The sequence below is a fragment of the Scyliorhinus torazame genome, chromosome 13, assembly GCF_047496885.1.
Source record: "Scyliorhinus torazame isolate Kashiwa2021f chromosome 13, sScyTor2.1, whole genome shotgun sequence".
Classification (NCBI taxonomy): Eukaryota; Metazoa; Chordata; class Chondrichthyes; order Carcharhiniformes; family Scyliorhinidae; genus Scyliorhinus; species Scyliorhinus torazame.
Genome location: NC_092719.1, coordinates 51,403,477 through 51,422,828, shown reverse-complemented (window position 1 = coordinate 51,422,828; position 19,352 = coordinate 51,403,477). Strand labels below are relative to the sequence as shown.

Sequence of the window (19,352 nt, the reverse complement as noted above, 5' to 3'; positions counted from 1 at the left end):
AACCACTGCAATCCATGTGGTGGTGGTACAGCATCAGTGCTGTTGGGAAGAGAGTTCCAGAGGTTTTGTCCAGCAACAGTGAAGGAATGGTGATATCATTCCAAGTCAGGATGATTTCTGGTCTGGAGGGGGGTTTCTGGTGATCGTGTGCCCATGTGTCTATGCCTTTGTTTTTCTCGTGGTGTATGGAGTAGGTTTGGCGAAGCCATGGTGCGCTGCAGAAAGCATCTTATGGTTAGATCACATGGCTGCCACTGTGTTAGTGCTGGAGGGAGTGAATATTGAAGGTGGTGGGGAGGGTGTCAACCAATTGGACCATTTTGTTCTGGATGGTGCTTAGCTTCTTCAGTGTTCTTGGAGCTGCACTCATTCAGGCAAGTGTAAGAATTCAGTAACCATTCTGACTTGTAGGTGGCAGAACGGCTTTGGGAAGTCGGGTGTTTGTTGCTGCAGAATTCCCAGCCTCTGATTTGCTCTTGTAGCTACAGTATTTATCTGGCTGGTCCAGTTCAGTTCCTGGCCAATATCAAGTGGTTAGATTCTGTCCTGTGCATTCAAATTCCAGTATTGGGCTTGAGCACAACAATCAAGGCTGACACTCTAATGGGGTGCTGAGGGATATCTGCACTGCTGGGTGCACTCTTTTGAGTGAGACTTCAAACCAAGGGCTCCTCTGAGTTGAACGTAAATGTTCCCATGACGCTATGTCAGAGAAGAGCAGGTTGTCCCCGGTATCCTTGAATATTTATCTCAATCAGTTTCACAAAAAAAGATCAGATTATCACATTGTAGTTTGTAATGACTTGCTCTGTGTAAGTTGACCACACATTTCCCATGTTATAGCACTGACTACTCAGAAGTACTTAATTGGCTAAAAAGCTCTTTGAGATGTCCTGAGGTCATGGGTAAATGTAAGTCTCTCTCTTGGTGGAGGTGGACATTCACTTGCATTTGTGTGGCCCCAGTGTTACTTGCCACATAGCAGCACAAACCTGAAAGTTGTCCAGGTCGTGCTGCATGCAATATCTGAAAGTTACAAATCGAACTGAAGACTGCAATTCTCAGTGAACACACCCTGCAGCAATATCATGTGGTTGAAATGTTTGGTCCCCAAAATACACATTTTCCTCTGTGCTCAGTGGAACAATGGCCAGTTTTCCCCTAATTTCCATTGACTTCAGTTTTGCCAGTGCTTCTTGTTGCTACACTCGGTCAAATGATGACTTGATGTCAAGGGCAGTGATCGGCAACTCTCCTCTGGAAATCACCTCTTTTATCCATGTTTGAACGAAGGCTGTAAATAGGTCTGGAGCCAAGTGACCCCAGTGGAACCCAAACTGAGCATCAATGAAGTGGTTATTACTGATGAAACTGTTTAAAGCACCTTCCATGATTTTATTGATTGAGAATGAACTGAATTACTTGGCCAGATTGGATATGTCCTACTTTCTGTGGACAGGACAGGACAATTTCCCATGTTGCCAAGCAGCTAGAATAGGTTCGTGAGGGACCCAGCTGATTTTGGAGAATGTCATCAACACCACTGTGGGATGTAGTTGGGGCCTTCGGACTTTTGTTGTATTCCATGTGTTCAGCTATTTTGCGATTTAGTGAATCAAATTGACTGAAGACGATGGTCCTGACCTCCAGTGGAGGCCAAGGTGGATCATCAACTCAGTACTTAAGGCTACAGATAATGCAACTACTTCAGCCTTGTCTTGTGTACTGATGTGCTGGGCTCTGCCATCATTAACAATGGGCATGTTCTTAGAGCGTCTTTCTTTTCTAATTATTTGTTTAATTGCCCACCATGGATGTGGAAGGAAAGCAGATCTTTGATCTGATCCATTGACTATGGAATTGTTTCGCTCTGTCTATAGCAAGCACCCATTCCACACGGCGGACCACTTTATGAAATTGTTCTCAATCAAGGGGCCATTGAACAAGTTTCAGAAAGATGAAGTTTGGTCAACATTATACATGGTTTTTAAAGATAAATGGAGGTATGAAAAACAACTTGCTGATTTAAAAGATCAGAGCCATGAGTTGCTAAGAAATTGAGTAATACTGGGTATCAGTGTGAGAGAATACCCAGACTCGGGGCTCACTTCTAGACTCTGGGTGCCCACTGACTCAGTGAGATTTGATGAGATTGCCTGTTGGGTGTGTGTTCAGGGTACATGGGATCCCTGACACTTAAAGTGAGCCAGCCGTGAGCACTCACTCTATTTCCCCCCCCCCGCCCTCCTCACAAGCGTTCCCCTCAATCTCCCTCTCCCCACGTTGACTTCAGCCCCCCCGTCCCCCCCCCCGTCCCCCCGAGGTCACCCTATTGTTGTATCCCATGATGTGCTCTTGCTCTCCACACCCAATACGCTCATGTGCCCTCATCCTTTCGTCCTCGCTCTCCGGGCGCCCGCTCACCCTCCCTCCCCGAGTGCTTGGACAGGTCTTGCTCATTCATAGCTTGTTGATCTTGTCCCCATTAAAATCATTACTTTCTCTCACCTGGTACAGCCCTCATTTCCACTCTCTGAAGTCTAAGAGATAAGACTCAAAACACTAATGGCAGTCAATTGGTTAAGTGAGTAATTACCAGATCTGCTTTGCCACAAAACAGACTCTGGAGCATCCTGGAATGCATAGATAACCCTTGGCTTCTCTACTCCAGTGCAATCTGTCCTCTTGAATCCCTATTCCCTGCTTCTTTTATCCCTGGCCCCAGCAGGGATAGAAGGAATTCATGGACTTCAAGTTTGCTACGATTGAGACCATACATTTGGCTGGTATCCTTCCTTTCCATAGCCTTCTATAAAGCAGACTTCCTGTAAAGTCTCCCGGCCCACCCTAGTCCTGAACTTTCACCTTTCTCCAGTTTCTCTCCTATCCTATCTCATGGCCATTTTTTCCTTTTTGACCCACCTTTTGTTCCCTTGCACATATTCCAGCCAAGCTGCTGACCGCTCAGATTCCCTTCCAGGAGAGATCTACCATATTGCCAGCTCTCTTGACTAAATATTGGGAAGACAAAAGTCGGATGTCCTGTCAGTCACTCTTGTTTCCCTCGTCACTGACGTCATTCCCCTCCTGGTTGTCTGAGACTGAACCAGGCAGCTCACAACCTTGACCCACAGGTGAGTTTCAAATACCCATCCGTTCCATTATCAAAACAGTCTATTTCCATCTCTGTAACTGTCACCTGCCTTTGCTGCTCCTTTAACTCTCATGTTGGAGAAATCATCATCCATTCTTTTATTTCCAAGTCACTTGACTTTTCCTGTACTTCGCTGGCCAATCTTTCATCTTCTACCCTCCATAATCTTGAACTCATCCAAAACACCTGTATCCTAATTCACATCAAGTCAGTTCACACGTTGCCCTTGCGATTATTGACATACATTAACTTCTGGAGGCCTAATGGCGTGATTTTTTTCAGTTTCATCTTTGTTTTCTAATCCTTCCAATGCCTCACCCATTCCTGTGTCTGTAAGCACATCCAAGGTGTGACCTTCCTGACACTGCACTGTTCTAATTCTGGCCTCTTGCACGTCTTCCATTTTAATCGCTGTAACGTTGGTGCCTCTGCTTTCAGCTGCTGATGCCCTTGTCTCTCGAATTTACTCCCTATATCATTGTGCCTCTCTACCTCTGCTCTATGAAGATACTTCTTAAAACCTCCCCCTTTGGCCAAGCTCTTGATGAGCTACCCTACTATCTCCTTACATGGTGTCAAAATGTTGTTTCATAGTGCATCAATCAAGTACCTTGGGATACTTTGTATAAAGGCAAGCCATGATCGGGAGCCTGTGGTTCATTACAGTCAGGGGCCGGGCTAGTTCAGTTGGCTAGGCAGCTGGGTCGTGATTCCGAGCAAGGCCAGCACTGTGGGTTCAATTCCTGTACCGGCTGAGGTTATTCATGAAGGTCCCGCCTTCTCAATCTTGTCCCTCGCCTGAGGTGTGGTGATCCTCCGGTTAAATCACCACCAGTCAATTCTCCCACTAAAAGGCAAAGCAGCCTATGGTTATTTGGGACTATTGTGACTTTACACAGTTGGGATGCACTGGGAAAATGTGCTCACTTTTCCAGTTAGCTAATTTGGGAATTCGGCATGCCTAAACTGCATTGTTGACAGAATTTTATCAGTTTAGAAATCTTCTTTCATCAGCTTTTTGTAAATTCTGTTGTAAGCATAACAATGTGAAATTAACAAAAGATGTGGTAAAAGTGTTACCTTGTGATGTCGACGATGGATGATTTTCCACGCTGAAATACAGTGGCTATTTCAATTGACCACTGACTTGAGGGAAGAAGGCTTGCCTTTTCATTTTAAAAACAACAGTTTTTTAATGTAACAAGTTATTGGAAATAAATAATACAAAAGGCCATCAAAGTTAGCATGAGGTGATAAGTGAATGCCGGGACAGCATTGCCATTAACTTTATGGCTGATAATGGTGAGCATTAATTTAGTTTATTCAAAAAGCACTTGGGGCATTTTCACAAAGCCGCCCCAGTTAATTGTGCTGCTGCCGGAAAGCTCAATTTTTTTTATTGCAACTTGGAATTGTTTCCACTTGTATCCTCTGTAGGTTACTGCAAATAAAAAAAATACTCGTAACAAATAAAATTAATATGAATGAGCACATCAAGGCAGTGAATTCACAGAAATGTAAATATTTTCTGTCTTGCATGGCCGTACTGTTTACAAATGTGAAACAACACTGGACCAAGAGACTGACTTCAGTTTGAATGAGATTTTGATATCCCGACGCACACTTGAGCCATTTGTGGGAGGCTCGTTCCCAGAAATTTAGATTAGTAGCTCTCAATTGTGGTGGATCCTCCTGTGATATAAAACATCTGCACATAGGCATGTGCACACACATCTAAACTCTGCAGTCCTGGCATGTTCAGTCATTTCTGGTAGTGGACAATTAAATAATTGGATGAGAAGAGTCCACAAATATCCCCATTCTTATTAATGGAGGAGCTCAGCACATCAGTGCAGACAAGGCTGAAACATTTTCTTTGGCCAGAAGTGCTGGGTGGATAATCCATCTGACCTCCTGAGGTCCCCAGAATCGTAGATGCCAATTCGATTCACTCCACATGATATAAAGAGGGCACTGGATACTGAAAGGGTTTCAGGCCAGGGAAAACGTTCCAACAATAGTACTGGAGACTTGTGCTTCAGAACTAGCGGCACCCCAAGCCAAGCTGCTCCAGTAACATGGCAACACTGGCATCTATCCAGCGATGTGAAAAATTGTCCAAGTATATCCTGTCCACAAAAAGGACAAATCCAATTCAGCAACTACCGCCTGAAGAACCTACCGTTGATCATTGAAAGGGTTGTCGATTTCTAGTTTGTTCACTTCTCCAGAATGCTTTTTTGATCATTTCAGCAGCCCTGTCCTTCCAGCCCCAAATGCATTGTTGAGCCCATTTCTGCTGATGTTTTGAAATCATCCAACATTTCAAAATATTGTTTTTTCTGTTGTTTTGAACCCTTTGCAACACAAAAAGTCTTTTCGGGAGGGTGAGCTGGGAGAAGGATGCATAGCTGCTTCAGTGTGATTTGGACAAGTTGAGTGAGTGGACAAATGCACGCAGATGCAGTATAATATGGATGGTAGCAGAAACCGAAAGTCGGATTATTATTTGAATGGCTTTGCATTGAGAGAGGGAAATGTAGTAATAATCGCTTATTGTCACAAGTAGGCTTCAATGAAGTTACTGTGAAAAGTCCCTAGTCGCCACATTCCGGCTCCTGTTTGGGGAGGCCGGTACGGGAATTGAACCCGCGCTGCTGGCATTGTTCTGCATTACAAGCCAGCTATTTATCCCACTGTGCTAAACCAGCCCCAAATGTGCAATGAGACCTGCGTGATCTTGTACACCAGTCTCAGAAAGTAAGCATGCAGATGCAACAGGCGATAAAGAAGGATTTGAGTACAGGGGCAGGTGTGTCGGCTGCAGTTTTACAGGGCCTTGGTGAGGCCACACCTGGATTATTGTGTGCAATTTTGATCTCTCTATCTGAGGAAGGATGTTCTTGCTATGGAGGGAGTACAACAAAGGTTTACTAGACTGATTCCTGGGATGGTGGGACTGACGTATGAGGTGAGATTGAGTCGGTTAGGATTATATTTGCTGGAGTTGAGAAGAATGACGGGGAGGGGGGAGGAAATCTCAGATACCTAAAAACAATTCTAACCAGGCTAGACATGATAAATGCAGGAAGGATGTTTCAGATGGTGGGGAGTCCAGAACCAGGGGTCATAATCTTAAGGGCATGGTGACTGAGTTGGATGATCAGCCATGATGAAGAATGGCGGAGCAGGTCAAAGGGCTGAATGACCTCCTCCTGCTCCGATTCTCTATGTTTCGGATTCCATATTCCAATATGAGAGGGAATCCCATGAACAATGAATGTTTTAGATTCTTTGACCGTGACCTAATCTAAAACATTCAACAATGAACATGACATTTTAGATATGTTTGTAGATTCACAATGTTGTACAATAGCCATTGCCACAAAGTTAATAAATGCACTAGAAAACTGTTGATAAATCAATCCACTGTTTTGACAGTGTCCGTAGACATTGTCATTTTTTATGATTCCTTGATCATAATCGTCTTTTGCTCAGCAAGGTGCAACACGCGCACTGCTCACTCGGCTCATTTTGTATACGCTCAGTTGCACTGTATTAAAATTCCGTCCACATCATCCATTTCAGAAACCAAAGTTCCCTCTTACTACTCCGATCCCAAACTCCAACAAATTAACCACATCAGTAACTGTGGATGGAACATGAAAGACATGGAGAGCTAAACAGGATGTTACATCCCTCCTGACCTCATTGCCATGTATTTTTAGTGTTGACAGCATCCCCACTCTTCTCCTAAACCCCTTTGCAGGTAGCTGGTGCATTGACTCACACGAATGCCTCCCACTCTCTCTGACGCTGATTTGTCTTCAAGTCCAAATCTTGGCTGAATGAAATTGACCTTTTCCCAATTGAGGACGTCTAACTCCTGGTCTACTTTTGTTCTGCTAAATCTAACTGTATTTTGACCACAAAAAGGCTCTCTCACTAAAACACCTTCCATATGCCTGGCTTCATTCTTTAAAGCAGCCTGGAGCTTTCCTATTCCATGTTGGATTTTCTACAGACTTTGTGAAAATTCTCTCCTGAAACCTGTGGCTGTATACCTTTTACACTGATTTTTTTCCTGGTTGATTGAAATCCCTTACCATTTCTACCCCATTGATATTGTACTTCTCATAAATTTGCTTGTCTGTTTCCATCTGACTGTTTGGGTGCCTGTTATACTTTCCCAGCAGTTGTGATTGTCTATATTTTTGCTATTCATTTCAATTCTCATTTGATGGTGCTCTAGCATTTCATCGCTGCTCACAGCTGCAAGTATTCCTTTAACTAGTATTATGACCCTACTCCTTTTTCATCCCAGTCTCTATCTCATCTGAACACCCATTTACCAGGAAAATTGAACTCCCTTTTCTGCCCTTACAGCCATGTTTCAGTAATAGGTATAATATCATATTTCCAAATATCCATCTGTGCCCTCAGCATATCTATCTTATTCACTAGACTCATTGCAGTGAAATATATAAAATATTGCGGCTACCTCATTTCTTTATCTATTTTCTAACGTTTACTTCCTCTGCCGTTTGCACTCTTTCATTAATTTTCTTCCTTCCATTTCCAGCTTTGTTTCTCTCCCTTCTGAATTTGTTTGCATCCTCAAGCTTGTGTAAACCCTCCCTAACAACATGAGCAAATCTCATGTGTAAATTGCATGTCACATTTGCAAAGGCATTGTTCATACCAAACGTCTGCCAAGCTTGTTCAATTAATAACGCACTACACTTAATTGTTTATTACTTCAAATTTTCTAGTAGAAATTTTGTTAACACCAAATTCCCATTTCATTGCTTTGGTTTAATTCATTTTTATTTTTAAAAATTTTAGAAATTATGTAAAATTATCAGTAGACTGCCGATCTTCAGCTGATCACAGATTTGTTAAAATACATTCTGGGCGGGATTCTCAGTTTCTGAGACTAAATGTTGACACCAACGCAGAATTCTTGGATTTTCACGACAGAAAAACTGGCGCCACACCTGGACTGATTCCGCTACTATTGAGGGGCTAGCATCGGTTCCGGCTGGAAGATAATCGATACCAATGAAAAATGGTGCGGGATTCGCCGGGTCCATGATTGACACTTGGGAGACTGAGGAGCTGCAGCCGCATATACATATTGCACTCCCCACACACTTATCCCAGCCAACAAGATGGCACTGGTTGTGCTGGAGCTCGCCCGTACAGATGATGGGTCGGCTGGGGCCAGAGGGCACCTAGGGGGGTGCCTTGCGGCAATGGTGTTTTTCCACCCCGACCCCATAGCCCACCTCCTGGCCACACCCCACTCCTCCCCCGGCCTAGCAGAAGCCCCCTGGCCAGCGGCACAACTGTCAGCAAACTATGGCGATGTTGGACACTTTCCGTACCCCCTCTCTCTCCCTCAGCAGCCGCCATGCTGGTTTCACGATTTTTACAAGCACAAGTGACCGGCACCATCGGAGAATACTGGGTAGGGCCCGCTGATGATATGCAAATAGTGTCTTTTGGATGTGTGTTCCGGAACACATTGACGCCGCTGTCGAGGTGCTGGAGCATTGCGATTTGGCGACAAATCGGCACCTGCCGTGATTTTGGCGTCAGAACCAATTCTCTGCCCAATCGTCTTTCCCGACTTCGGCGTCGGCTAATGGAGAATTCTTCCTGAATCGTAAATTCTGAGAATCATGAACAAACGAGTTAAGCAAACCAAACAACACAATGAGTGTTGAATTTCAAATAATTTCTTGGAGATTTGATTTTTCTCAGTCAATCAACCAAATAAATACCTAAAAGTTCAATTTATAAACTTAAAAGTTAATCCAGTGGTTGAGAAATTTATAATTCCAATCTCATTCTGCTGGATTTAGTAAACTATTCCCTGATTGCCTGCCACCAATTGCTCAGTCTGTTACACTTAAAATCCTTCTTGACAATCTGTGGTGTTGCACACATGGCGAGTTTGAATGGGAGTGGTGAGTGGGCTGTGGATTGATGTACTGGAGAAAGGCTGTACTGTGTTTCCAGATCACTATGTCAGCAAGGAAAGCAGAATTTGGGTCAAGATTATGAACTGGTGGGTGAGATCTACCAGGAGAGTTAGAATGTTCAGATGAAGAGCTGGCAAGGGCATGGATGAGGATTTCAGTAATGAATGGGTGAGTGAGGCAGGAGTGGCAGCCAAAATTGTTATGGAAGTACAAGTTGGCCTTTATGATGGAGAGGATATGGAATTGCAAACTTCACTCAAGGTTAAGTAAGATGTGAAGGGAGGGAAAGTCTTGTTCAACCTCAGGCAGCCCAGGAAAGGGGCTGAATTGCCCCACATCCCATCTCTTTCACCCCTCCCCCACCACTGATTTTAATAGTTAATGATTGAGATTTACATGTGGAGTTGATAACATTTCAACCTGCACTGCACATCATGTATTGGGCAATTATTTATTTTATTCCACTCCTGATTATGTTCTTAAAACAATCATTTTTTTCAATACAGAAGAGTTGAGGAAGTTCAGCTGGTCTGGAATCCCAAGACAGGTTCGACCAATTACGTGGAAACTTCTTTCAGTAAGTGTGTTTTCTTCTTAATATCGAGGAAATTTACATAAAAATAAGCAATTTCAAGAAACATGAATTGTTTATGGTTTTTATCTGTGAATCAAATTCTCTCCTCACACCACCCTGATAGTTACTTTGGTTAAGATTCAACACAGGTTTTTTTTTTTTGCATGGCATGGGGAATGCCTGTTAGCGCTTAGATCTGTGTTTAACGTCAGCTCAAAACTGGTGAGATGAAATTATCCTTTGGCTTATAGTTAAATATAGGACAGTTGAAATGATCTTGATTGCCTACATTCATCATCCAGCATAGCTGTTCACCTCTGGGGTTGAACCGGGGAAGCAGGAAGAGTAGTTGCAGAGGGGATGTACTTTGTGTTGAACTTTCAAATTAAGTTAACCTTCTTTGGAAAAGGTTCTGCATCTGCCAGGCAGGCTCTAGAATATTTAAATTGACCAGACAGACTGCTAAAAGTGTTGGGAGACCAGTCATTAGGACCTTGCAAACCAGAGTACTAGGGTAAGCAAGCAGCATGAAGCTAATCAGTGTGTGCTGTTAGGCCGTGTGGTTTTAGATGATTCATCTCCAGCAGCACCTTTGTGCATGTTAAGAGGATTCCCGAGATACGCCTCCGAAAAATCTTAACTTCACACTGCATATATGGCAAACAGAAATACTGGGCGGGATCCTCCGGTCTTGTCCGTGGCAGGACCCATTGTGAGCGAGAACGGAAAAATTGACATTCCAGCCAATACATCATTCGCTGTCAGCTGGCACTGGAAAATCCCAGCCGTACGACCGAGGCTGGAAGATTTTGGCCACCATTTTTCATGTGGATTTGTCAGTGGCTTGATGTCAAGTCCATTAAACATGTTAGATATAATTTTTGGTTAGCCAGGTGACAGACATGCAGATTGGATATGACCCCACGGCATACAACTGCTTTGGATTGCCACACGATTGGCCGTTCTTTTCTGTAGCTGCGAGGGATCGTCTGGAAATTGAAAAACATGTTATTCATGCAGTAGGAAATGTTTTTGAGGTTAACGTATTATTCTTTCCTGCAAGGTCTTGACGTTGATGTTGGGTGCCCGAGATGTGAAATATTCCAGTTTTCAACAGTGACATTTCAAAGTGATTATATGCTATGTTTTTTAGTACATTATTTTAGGTTCAGTAGAGAATTGTGCAAATAACATCAAAGTTGATTTATGCCTAACCAGGTTTTAAACTTTGCAGTACAGAGTACCATTATTTTGTTGTTATGACACCTGTTCATGAAGAACAAAGTTAATAAATTTGACTTTTAACAAAGTCTGGATTGGGTGACTGCTTTCCTTCAAGATTTGAAATTTTTCATGTTTAAACATTATAGAGCCAGTACATTCCCAGTACAAGTTCCTGTCAAATACGCAAGTAAAGGCATTGCATTTAAGGCTTGGCATTGATTGTATCAGGTTGTTGCTATTTAGGCACCTACGAATTTTCTAGAATTTGTCATATATGTTGAGCAATCTGAATTTGATTACTTATTCGAGGTGCTATCCTCTCTTCATTCAAAACTGCTGTCATTCTCACCTCTCCACAAAACAAAAACCCTTTCTGTTGCAAACAGCTGTTCAATTCCAACCTCCTTTCCTCACCAAACTTAAAGTTGCTATCACCACCCAAATCCATGCCCATCTTTCCCTGGACTCCATGTTTGAGTGCCTCAAATTAGGTTTCCGGCTTGCTGACAAAGGTGATCTATTCTTCCTTGTTCTTCCCAACCTGTGATGAGAACAACATCCTCCTCAAGCACATTGCCATTATTGTTCCGTTGGTTGAGGCTGCTGATTCCATTGTATCTAATTGTAGACGGTGTTTTATCTGCAATGACTTCTCTTTCCATTCCCACAATGTCTCAAGAATTTATCCTTGATCCTTGCTTATTTCTCACCTAAATGTTGTTCCTCAACGACAACATCCGAAAACACTGCATCAGGTTTCACATGTACATTGCCGAAGCCCAGCTCTATCTCACCATATCTGCCACCTCTCTCGAGTGTTCTATTAGTGCTTGTCTGAACGAACAGACTTTTTTCCCATTAAATGTTATTTCCTTCTATATTCCTTGGCTAATTACTCCATCTACCTCTCCTAGCCACCTATCCCAGGCTGAATTGGGCTGTTTGCAACCTTGGAGTCTTTTTCAGGGTGGTAGTCGATGACAAGTGGTGAGCCTCAGGGGACGGTCCTGGGACCACAACTTTTCACAATAAACATTAATGATCTGGAACAAGGAACTGAAGGCACTGTCGCTAAGTTTGCAGATAATACAAAGATCTGTAGAGGGACAGGTAGTATTGAGGAAGCAGGGGGGCTGCAGAAGGATTTGGACAGGCTAGGAGAGTGGGCAATGGAGTGGCAGATGGGATACAATGTGGAAACGTGTGAGGTTATGCACTTTGGAAGGAGGAATGGAGGCATAGATTATTTTCTAAATGGGGAAGTGCTTAGGAAATCAGAAGTACAAAGAGACTTGGGAGTCCTTGTTCAAGATTCTCTTAAGGTTAACATGCAGGTTCAGTCGGCAGTTAGGAAGGCAAATGCTATGTAGGCACTCAATGTTGAGAGGGCGAGAGTACAAGACCAGGGATGTACTTCTGAGGCTGTATAAGGCTTTGGTCAGACCCTATTTGGAGTATTGCGAGCAGTTTTGGGCCAAATATCTAAGGAAGAATGTGCTGGCCTTGGAAAGGGTCCAGAGGAGGTTCACAAGAATGACCCCTAGAATGAAGAGATTGTCGTACGAGGAATGGTTGAGGACTCTGGGTCTGTACTCGTTGGAGTTGAGAAGGATGAGGGGGGATCTTACTGAAAATTACAGGGTACTGCGAGGCCTGGATAGAGTGGACGTGAGAGGATGTTTCCACTTGTGGGAAAAACTAGAACCAGAGGACACCATCTCATGCTGAAGGGATGATCCTTCAAAGCAGACATGAGGAGGAATTTCTTTGACCAAAGGGTGGTGAATCTGTGGAACTCGTTGCAGGAGAAGGCTGTGGATGCTAGATCACAAGACCGCGATAAATAGGTTCTTAATTAATAAGGGTATCAGGGGTTATGGGGAGAAGGCAGGAGAATGGGGATGAGATATATCAGGCATGATTGAGTGGTGCAGCAGACTCAGTGGGCCGAGTGGCCTAATTCTGCTCGTATGTCTTGTGGTCTTATGCTCATATTTGACCATGAGGTGAGCTACTGACCAAATATCCACAACATCTCTAAGACCATGTATATCCACCTTCGTGACTGTGTCCAACTTGGCCACTACCTGAGCTCAATTGCTTTTGAAACCCTCATTCATGTCTTTTTCCTTTCAACTTCACCAGAGTGTGGCAAACCAACTGGTTTTATAGAAACTCTGGGGATCCAAATTCGAAGGCTCTCCAGCCAACTTTCCACATTCTATCCTCCCTAAGGATGAGGCCATTTAAATCTCGCCTGCCTGTGTCCTTACCTGCACTAAGTCTTTTTTGCCCGTGAAATCTGTGGTTGCTGACATACATTGGCTTCCGTTCAAACAAAACCTTGGTTTTGAAATTTCCCCATGAATACCCCCCTCCAGATTGTTAATTTCCTCCAGCCTCTCAATCCTCAGAGGTACCTGCACTCCTCTAATTCCGACTGCTTCTACAATCCCAGTTTTAATTAATTGCCTTCAGCTGTCAAAGCCCAAAGGTCTGGAATTTCCTCCTTAAGCCTCTGCAATACTCCACATCTCTTCTTTCAGATGCTCCTTGATATGTACCTCTTTGACCCAACATTTGGACACCTGCCTTAATATTGCCCGAGTTGGTTCTGTATCAAATCATGGTTTCTAATGTTACTGTGAAACACCTTGGAGCATTTTATTACATTAAAGGTGCAAAGTGTTTCACAGGAACATTAGAAACCAAGATTTGATATAGAGACAATTTAGGCAATATTAAGTTGTTTCAGCATCATGACTATGACGCAGTGACATCTGGAGCTACACATTTCTGCCAATATTTGACCATCATAAGTTCAAGAAGTTGTATATCTTTATAGCCATGTCTACAACATTATTATTCAGATGGTCTGAGACTCCGGTCACTGGTGTAGCATTGCTAAATAAAAGCAAAGTATTGTGGATGTTGGAGATCAAAGTGCTGGAAAACCGAGCAGGTCTGGCAGTATTTGTGGAGAGAGAAACACAGTTAACATTTTGAGTCCAATGTGAGGAGCAATTGTTTCACACACAGGGTGGTGAGTGTCTGGAATGAGCTGGCTGCCAGAGGCAGTAGTAGAGGGGGGTACAATTTTGTCTTTTTAAAAGCAATTAGACAATTATATGGGAAAGCTGGGTATATAGGGCTATGGGTCAAATGCGGGTAATTGGGACTGGCTTACAGGTAAAAACTGGGCGGCATGGACAAGTTGGTCCGAAAGGGCTTGTTTTCATGCTGTAAACTTCTATGACTCTGTGTCTACTCTTTAGAACTGAGGAGAAGTGGGATGTGATGCTAATGTTCTTAACTTTCTGTCTCATGAACAACAAATTTTGATCAGTTACCCACCATTTTGTTTAATTCTTTAATATTAAAAATGTGCTGTAACACTGTTGGGTAAAATTAAGGTAAACCACTTTCATCATTTTGAACCATCAGGCTATGCTAATTAATATAAATTGGAGTGAATTTTAAGTCAATTACCAAGCCATGGATTGTGTAGAATTATGCAAGCTTTCTCATTTTATCAGATAGGAATTCTTTCCAATCCAAAGGCAGGAAGCAAGTTTCATGTCTTAGCAGCTCTATTCTTTTCCTAACTGATTTGTTCTACTTTCTATTCCCTGGGCTTTTGAACCACCTGGTTGTTGTGTCTTAAAACCGAGAGGAGAAACAACATAATTATCTCACTATTTCCTGTATGTACTCTCAGGTAAGTTTTTATTCAATCTGCATGAAATTGTAAAGCCTGGCTGGATGGGGGCTTTCGGAGGTGGCAGCGGGCAGCGATCAAGAGATTTGGGGAACTTTCTTGATGAGAGTTTTCTGAATTTGGAGGAGCTAGAGGAGAAGTTTGAGTTGCCAGGTGGGAACGAGTTCTGGTACCTGCAAGTGAGGGATTTTGTAAGGATGCAGATCTCGACCTTTCCACACCTCCAGCAAAAGCGGGGAGTGGGGGCAGGATAAGGTGATGTTGAGAACAGGAGCTGAGGAGTGGGAGGGAGCCCCAATAGGGGAGATGAAGAGAAAGTGGAAAGAAGAGTTGGGAGGGGGAGGGGTGGTGGTTAGTTGGAGGCTGGGTTATGGGAGGAGGGGCCCTGCGGAGAGTTAGTGCGCCCTTGTCGTGTGCCAGGCTCACCCTGATCCGATTCAAGGTGGTCCACAGGGCTCATTTGACTGTGGCCCGGATGAGCAGGTTCTTTGAGGAGGTTAAGGACGGGTGCAGGCGATGTGGGAAGTCCTGTGAATCATGTACACATGTTCTTGGCGTGTCCAAAGCTGAGGGGCTTTTGGCAGGGATTTGCGGACGTCATGTCGGAGGTCCTGCAAGTGAGAGTGGCTCAGAGTCCGGAGGTGGCCATCTTTGGAGTGTCGGAAGACCCGGGAGCCCAGGGTGGCGGCTGCGGGGGACGGGGATGGGGACGTTTTGGCCTTTGCTTCCCTGGTCTTGTATTCTAGCCCTCGACATGAATGCTAACATTGCATTTGCCTTCTTAACTGCCGACTGAACCTGCACGTTAACCTTGAGAGAATCGTGAACAAGGACTCCCAAGTCCTTTTGTGCTTCTGATTATCTAAGCATTTCCACATTTAGAAAATAGTCTGTGCCTAAATTCCTCCTTCCAAAGTGCATAACTTCACACGTTTCCACATTGTATTTCATTTGTCACTTCATTGCCCACTCTCCTAGCCTGTCCAAATCCTTCTGCAGCCCCCTTGCTTCCTCAATACTACCTGTCCCTCTACAGACCTTTGTATCATCTGCAAACTTAGCAACAGTGCCTTCAGTTCCTTCTTCCGATCGTTAATGTATATTGTGAAAAGTTGTGGTCCCAGCACCGACCCCTGAGGCACACCACTAGTCACTGGCTGCCATCCTGAAAAAGACCCCTTTATCCCTACTCTCTGCCTTCTGCCAGTCAGCCAATCCTCTATCCATGCCAGGATCTTACCCTGAACACCATGAGCTCTTAACTTATTTAACAGTGTCCTATGCGACATGACCGGGTTTCTCAGGCTTGAGAAAATTTAATTTGCCTTGAGGGGTTCGCTCGGAGATGGCAGCCCTTCAATGACTTCTTCGAGAAAAAATAGACTGTCAGCTGGGGGATGGGGGGTGGTGGGGGGGGGGGGGGGGGGGGGGGGGTGGCGGGGGGAGAGGGGAGAAGAGAAAAAGGGAAGGCTTGGAAGTGACGAATAAGGGTAGGAAAACCGATGGCGGGAGGGCCGGGAAGGGCTGGAGGTGTGTTTTTATAAGCCATATTGGTTGGCGTTTGTGTTTGGGTTGATGATGATTATTTTGTTGTGGGTTCTATTGGGTTACTGTTGACAAGTGTTAAAATTATAAATGCCTCAATAAAATATTTTCTAAAAAAAATAAATTGTGAAACCTGAAATTATTTGGAATTGAATCTGTGATGTTTGGGGCCTGCTGGGATTCTGTTCCAGGGAGTCCTGTCAAATTTGTTCAGAAGTTTGCTAGTTCGGTTCTTGAGCTTTATATCTGAAACTGTATTTATGTTTCAAATCCAGATACTTACTGCTGAATGGAGTTATGAGAACTACATTCAAAGCTCTCCATGCACCCAAATAGAAAATTTGAGATGTTATTTGAGGTAGCCCACAGCACCAATATTGCACGAGGACTTCTGTAGGTGTCTACAAGAATACTGCATCAGGGTCCCAATAGAATTCCAGAACTTCACCAATATTTGTTTCCAATGTGTGAACCCGTTTTTGGCCATCTGACCTGCTGTATCTGTGCTGACTCTCTGCAAGAACAGCTCAACTTGCCCTTGCCCCGTTCCCCTCCACAATCTTTCTCTTCAGATAATTATCCAAATTTCCTTTTCAAAGCCATGATCAAATCAGCGATCACCAAACTCTCAGGCAGTGCGTTTCCGATCCTGACCACTTGATGCGCAAAGAAGCAATTTTTTATTTTCACGTGACACTGTTTCTTTTTTGCCAATTGCCTTAAATCTGACTCCTCCAGTTCTCAACCCTTCTGCCAACGGTAACTGTTTTTCTCTGTCTACGATGTCTATCAAATCTCCTTTCAATCTTCTCTGGTCAATCCACAACTAAATTTGTGATTCCCTGGAACCGGTCTCATCATTCTTTTTTGGACCCTTCCAAACCTTTCATATCCTGCAGCGATCCCCTCAAGGCAAATTTAATTTTCTCGAGTCTGAGAAAACCCGCCATGTCACGAACCCATACCCCCGACTTAGGGGGTTCCTAGACCCTCCAAACTAATAAGGTCCGTCTCCGGGCCACTAGGGCAGCAAAGGCAAGGACATTGGCCTCTCTCATCCCCTGGGCTCCCTGGTCTTCCGACACACCAAAAATCGCCACCTCTGGACTCGGTACCACCCTCGCTTTTAATGCTTCTGACATGACATCAGCAAACCCCTGCCAGAAACCCACAGCTTCGGACATGCCCAAAACTTATGGACATGGTTCGCAGGACCCCCTGCACAGCGCCCACACCTATCCTCCACCCCCTCAAAGAACCTGCTCATCCAGGTGAAAGACGTGCTGTTAGGTAATTTGGACATTCTGTATTCTCCCTCTGTACACCCGAACAGGCGTCGGAATGTGGCGACTAGGGGCTTTTCACAGTGACTTCATTGCAGTGTTAATGCAAGCCTACTTGTGGCAATAAAAAAGATTATTATTACTATCATGTGTGCCCTGTGGACCGCCTTAAATAAATTGTATCAGGCTGAGCCTGCCACAGGACGAGGATGTATTGACTCGCCTCAGGGTCTCTTCCCATAATCCGGCCTCCGGCTCCCTCCCAATTCATCAGTTCCCTATAGGTCTCTGAAACCTTCCCCTCTCCTACTCCTGTTCTCGACACTACTTTCTCCTGTGGCCCCCGGGACAGCAGGTGCGGGAAGGTTGAAACCCACCTCCACACAAAATCCCTCACTTGCAGATACCAGAACCCATTCCTACCTGGCAACTCAAACTCCTCCTCCAAGCTTGGGAAGCCCCCATCAATAAAAAGATCTCCAAATCTCTCGATCCCCACTAGCTGCCACCTCCGGAATCCCCCCATCCAGCCCCCCCCGGGGCAAACCACATATCGGTGCCCACACCGATGCACCCTTCAACCCCGTGTGCTGTCGCCACTGTCCCCACACCCTCAGGGCTGCCACTATTACTGGGCTTGTGGAGTATCTGGCCGGTGAGAATGGCAGAGGCGCCGTTAACAGTGCCCTCAAACATGTGTCCCTACATGAGGCCGCCTTCACCTACTCCCAAACCGACCCCTTCCCCACTGCCCAATTCCTGACCATCGCTATGTTCGTCATCCAATAATAATTTATAACATTCGGAAGAGCCAGCCCTCCCACCATGCCCCTGCTCCAGCAACACCTTCCACACCTGGGTTTTACCTGCCCAAACAAATCCCGAGATCACCGCATTTGCTTTTTTAAAGGATTGCAAAGACCTCACTCTTGCCCATATTCAATTTATGCCCCGAAAACCGACCAAATTCCTCTAATCCCCCCATAATGCCTCCAACCCCCCCCCACAGAGGGCCTGATATGTACAAAAGTAGATCATCCCCGTCAAGCCAGACCCTGTACTCTTTTTTTTTTTCCCCCCCCCCCCCCCCCCCCCCAAATACTATCCCCTGCCAGAACCTCAACGTTCTCAGTGCCATTGTCAACAGCTCTATAGCCAGGGCAAACATCAGTGGGGAAAGTGGGCCCTTGCCTCATCCCCCGAAGCAACCTAAAATAATCTGAACTCACCCGGTTAGTAGGTATTTCCACTCCACTTGATCAAAGGCCTTCTCTGCGTCCATGGCAACCACAACCTCGACCTCTCGTCTTTCTGGAGGCATCATGATCACATTAAGTAACTTTCTGATGTTAGCCGCCAGATGTCTCCCCTTCACAAACCCCGTCTGGTCCTCCCCTATTACCACAGGCATACAATCCTCGAGGCCAAGATCTTAGCCAATAGTTTGACATCTACATTCAACAGGGAAATCGGTCTATATGACCCATATTGTTCCGGTTCCTTATCCCGCTTTAGAATGAGGGAGATTGACGTCTGCGACAATGTCGGGGGGAGTACTCCCAGCTCCTTTGCCTCATTGAAAGCCCTTGCCAGCAGTGGTCGCAATACCCCTGAGAACTTCTTGTAGAATTCTACCGGACACGGGGCCTTGCCCGATTGCATCCCCTCCAGCTCGTCCACTACTTCAACTTGCCCAATTGGGGCACCCAAGCCCTCCACCAATTCCTTATCTACCTTCAGGAACTCCAGCCTCTCCAGAACCGCCTCATCCCCTCCACCCCGGCTGGGGGTTCCGACTCGCACAGCTTGCTGTAGAAGTCCCTAAACACCCCATTCACCCCTTCAGGGTCCAAGACTGTATTCCAAC

At 44.8% G+C, this 19,352-nt stretch overlaps 1 protein-coding gene across 7 annotated transcripts in view; it reads left to right on the top strand.

The window, feature by feature from the left end:
- The window catches only part of tbc1d22a (TBC1 domain family, member 22a), a 517,208-nt gene that overhangs the window by 95,852 nt on the left and 402,004 nt on the right, over positions 1 to 19,352 (top strand). For all 7 annotated transcript variants that reach the window (XM_072471465.1, XM_072471464.1, XM_072471460.1 and 4 more), the window contains exon 5: positions 9,648 to 9,718. In XM_072471465.1, the coding sequence (XP_072327566.1) occupies positions 9,648 to 9,718 (71 nt within the window). The remainder of the gene's footprint in view (positions 1 to 9,647; positions 9,719 to 19,352) is intronic.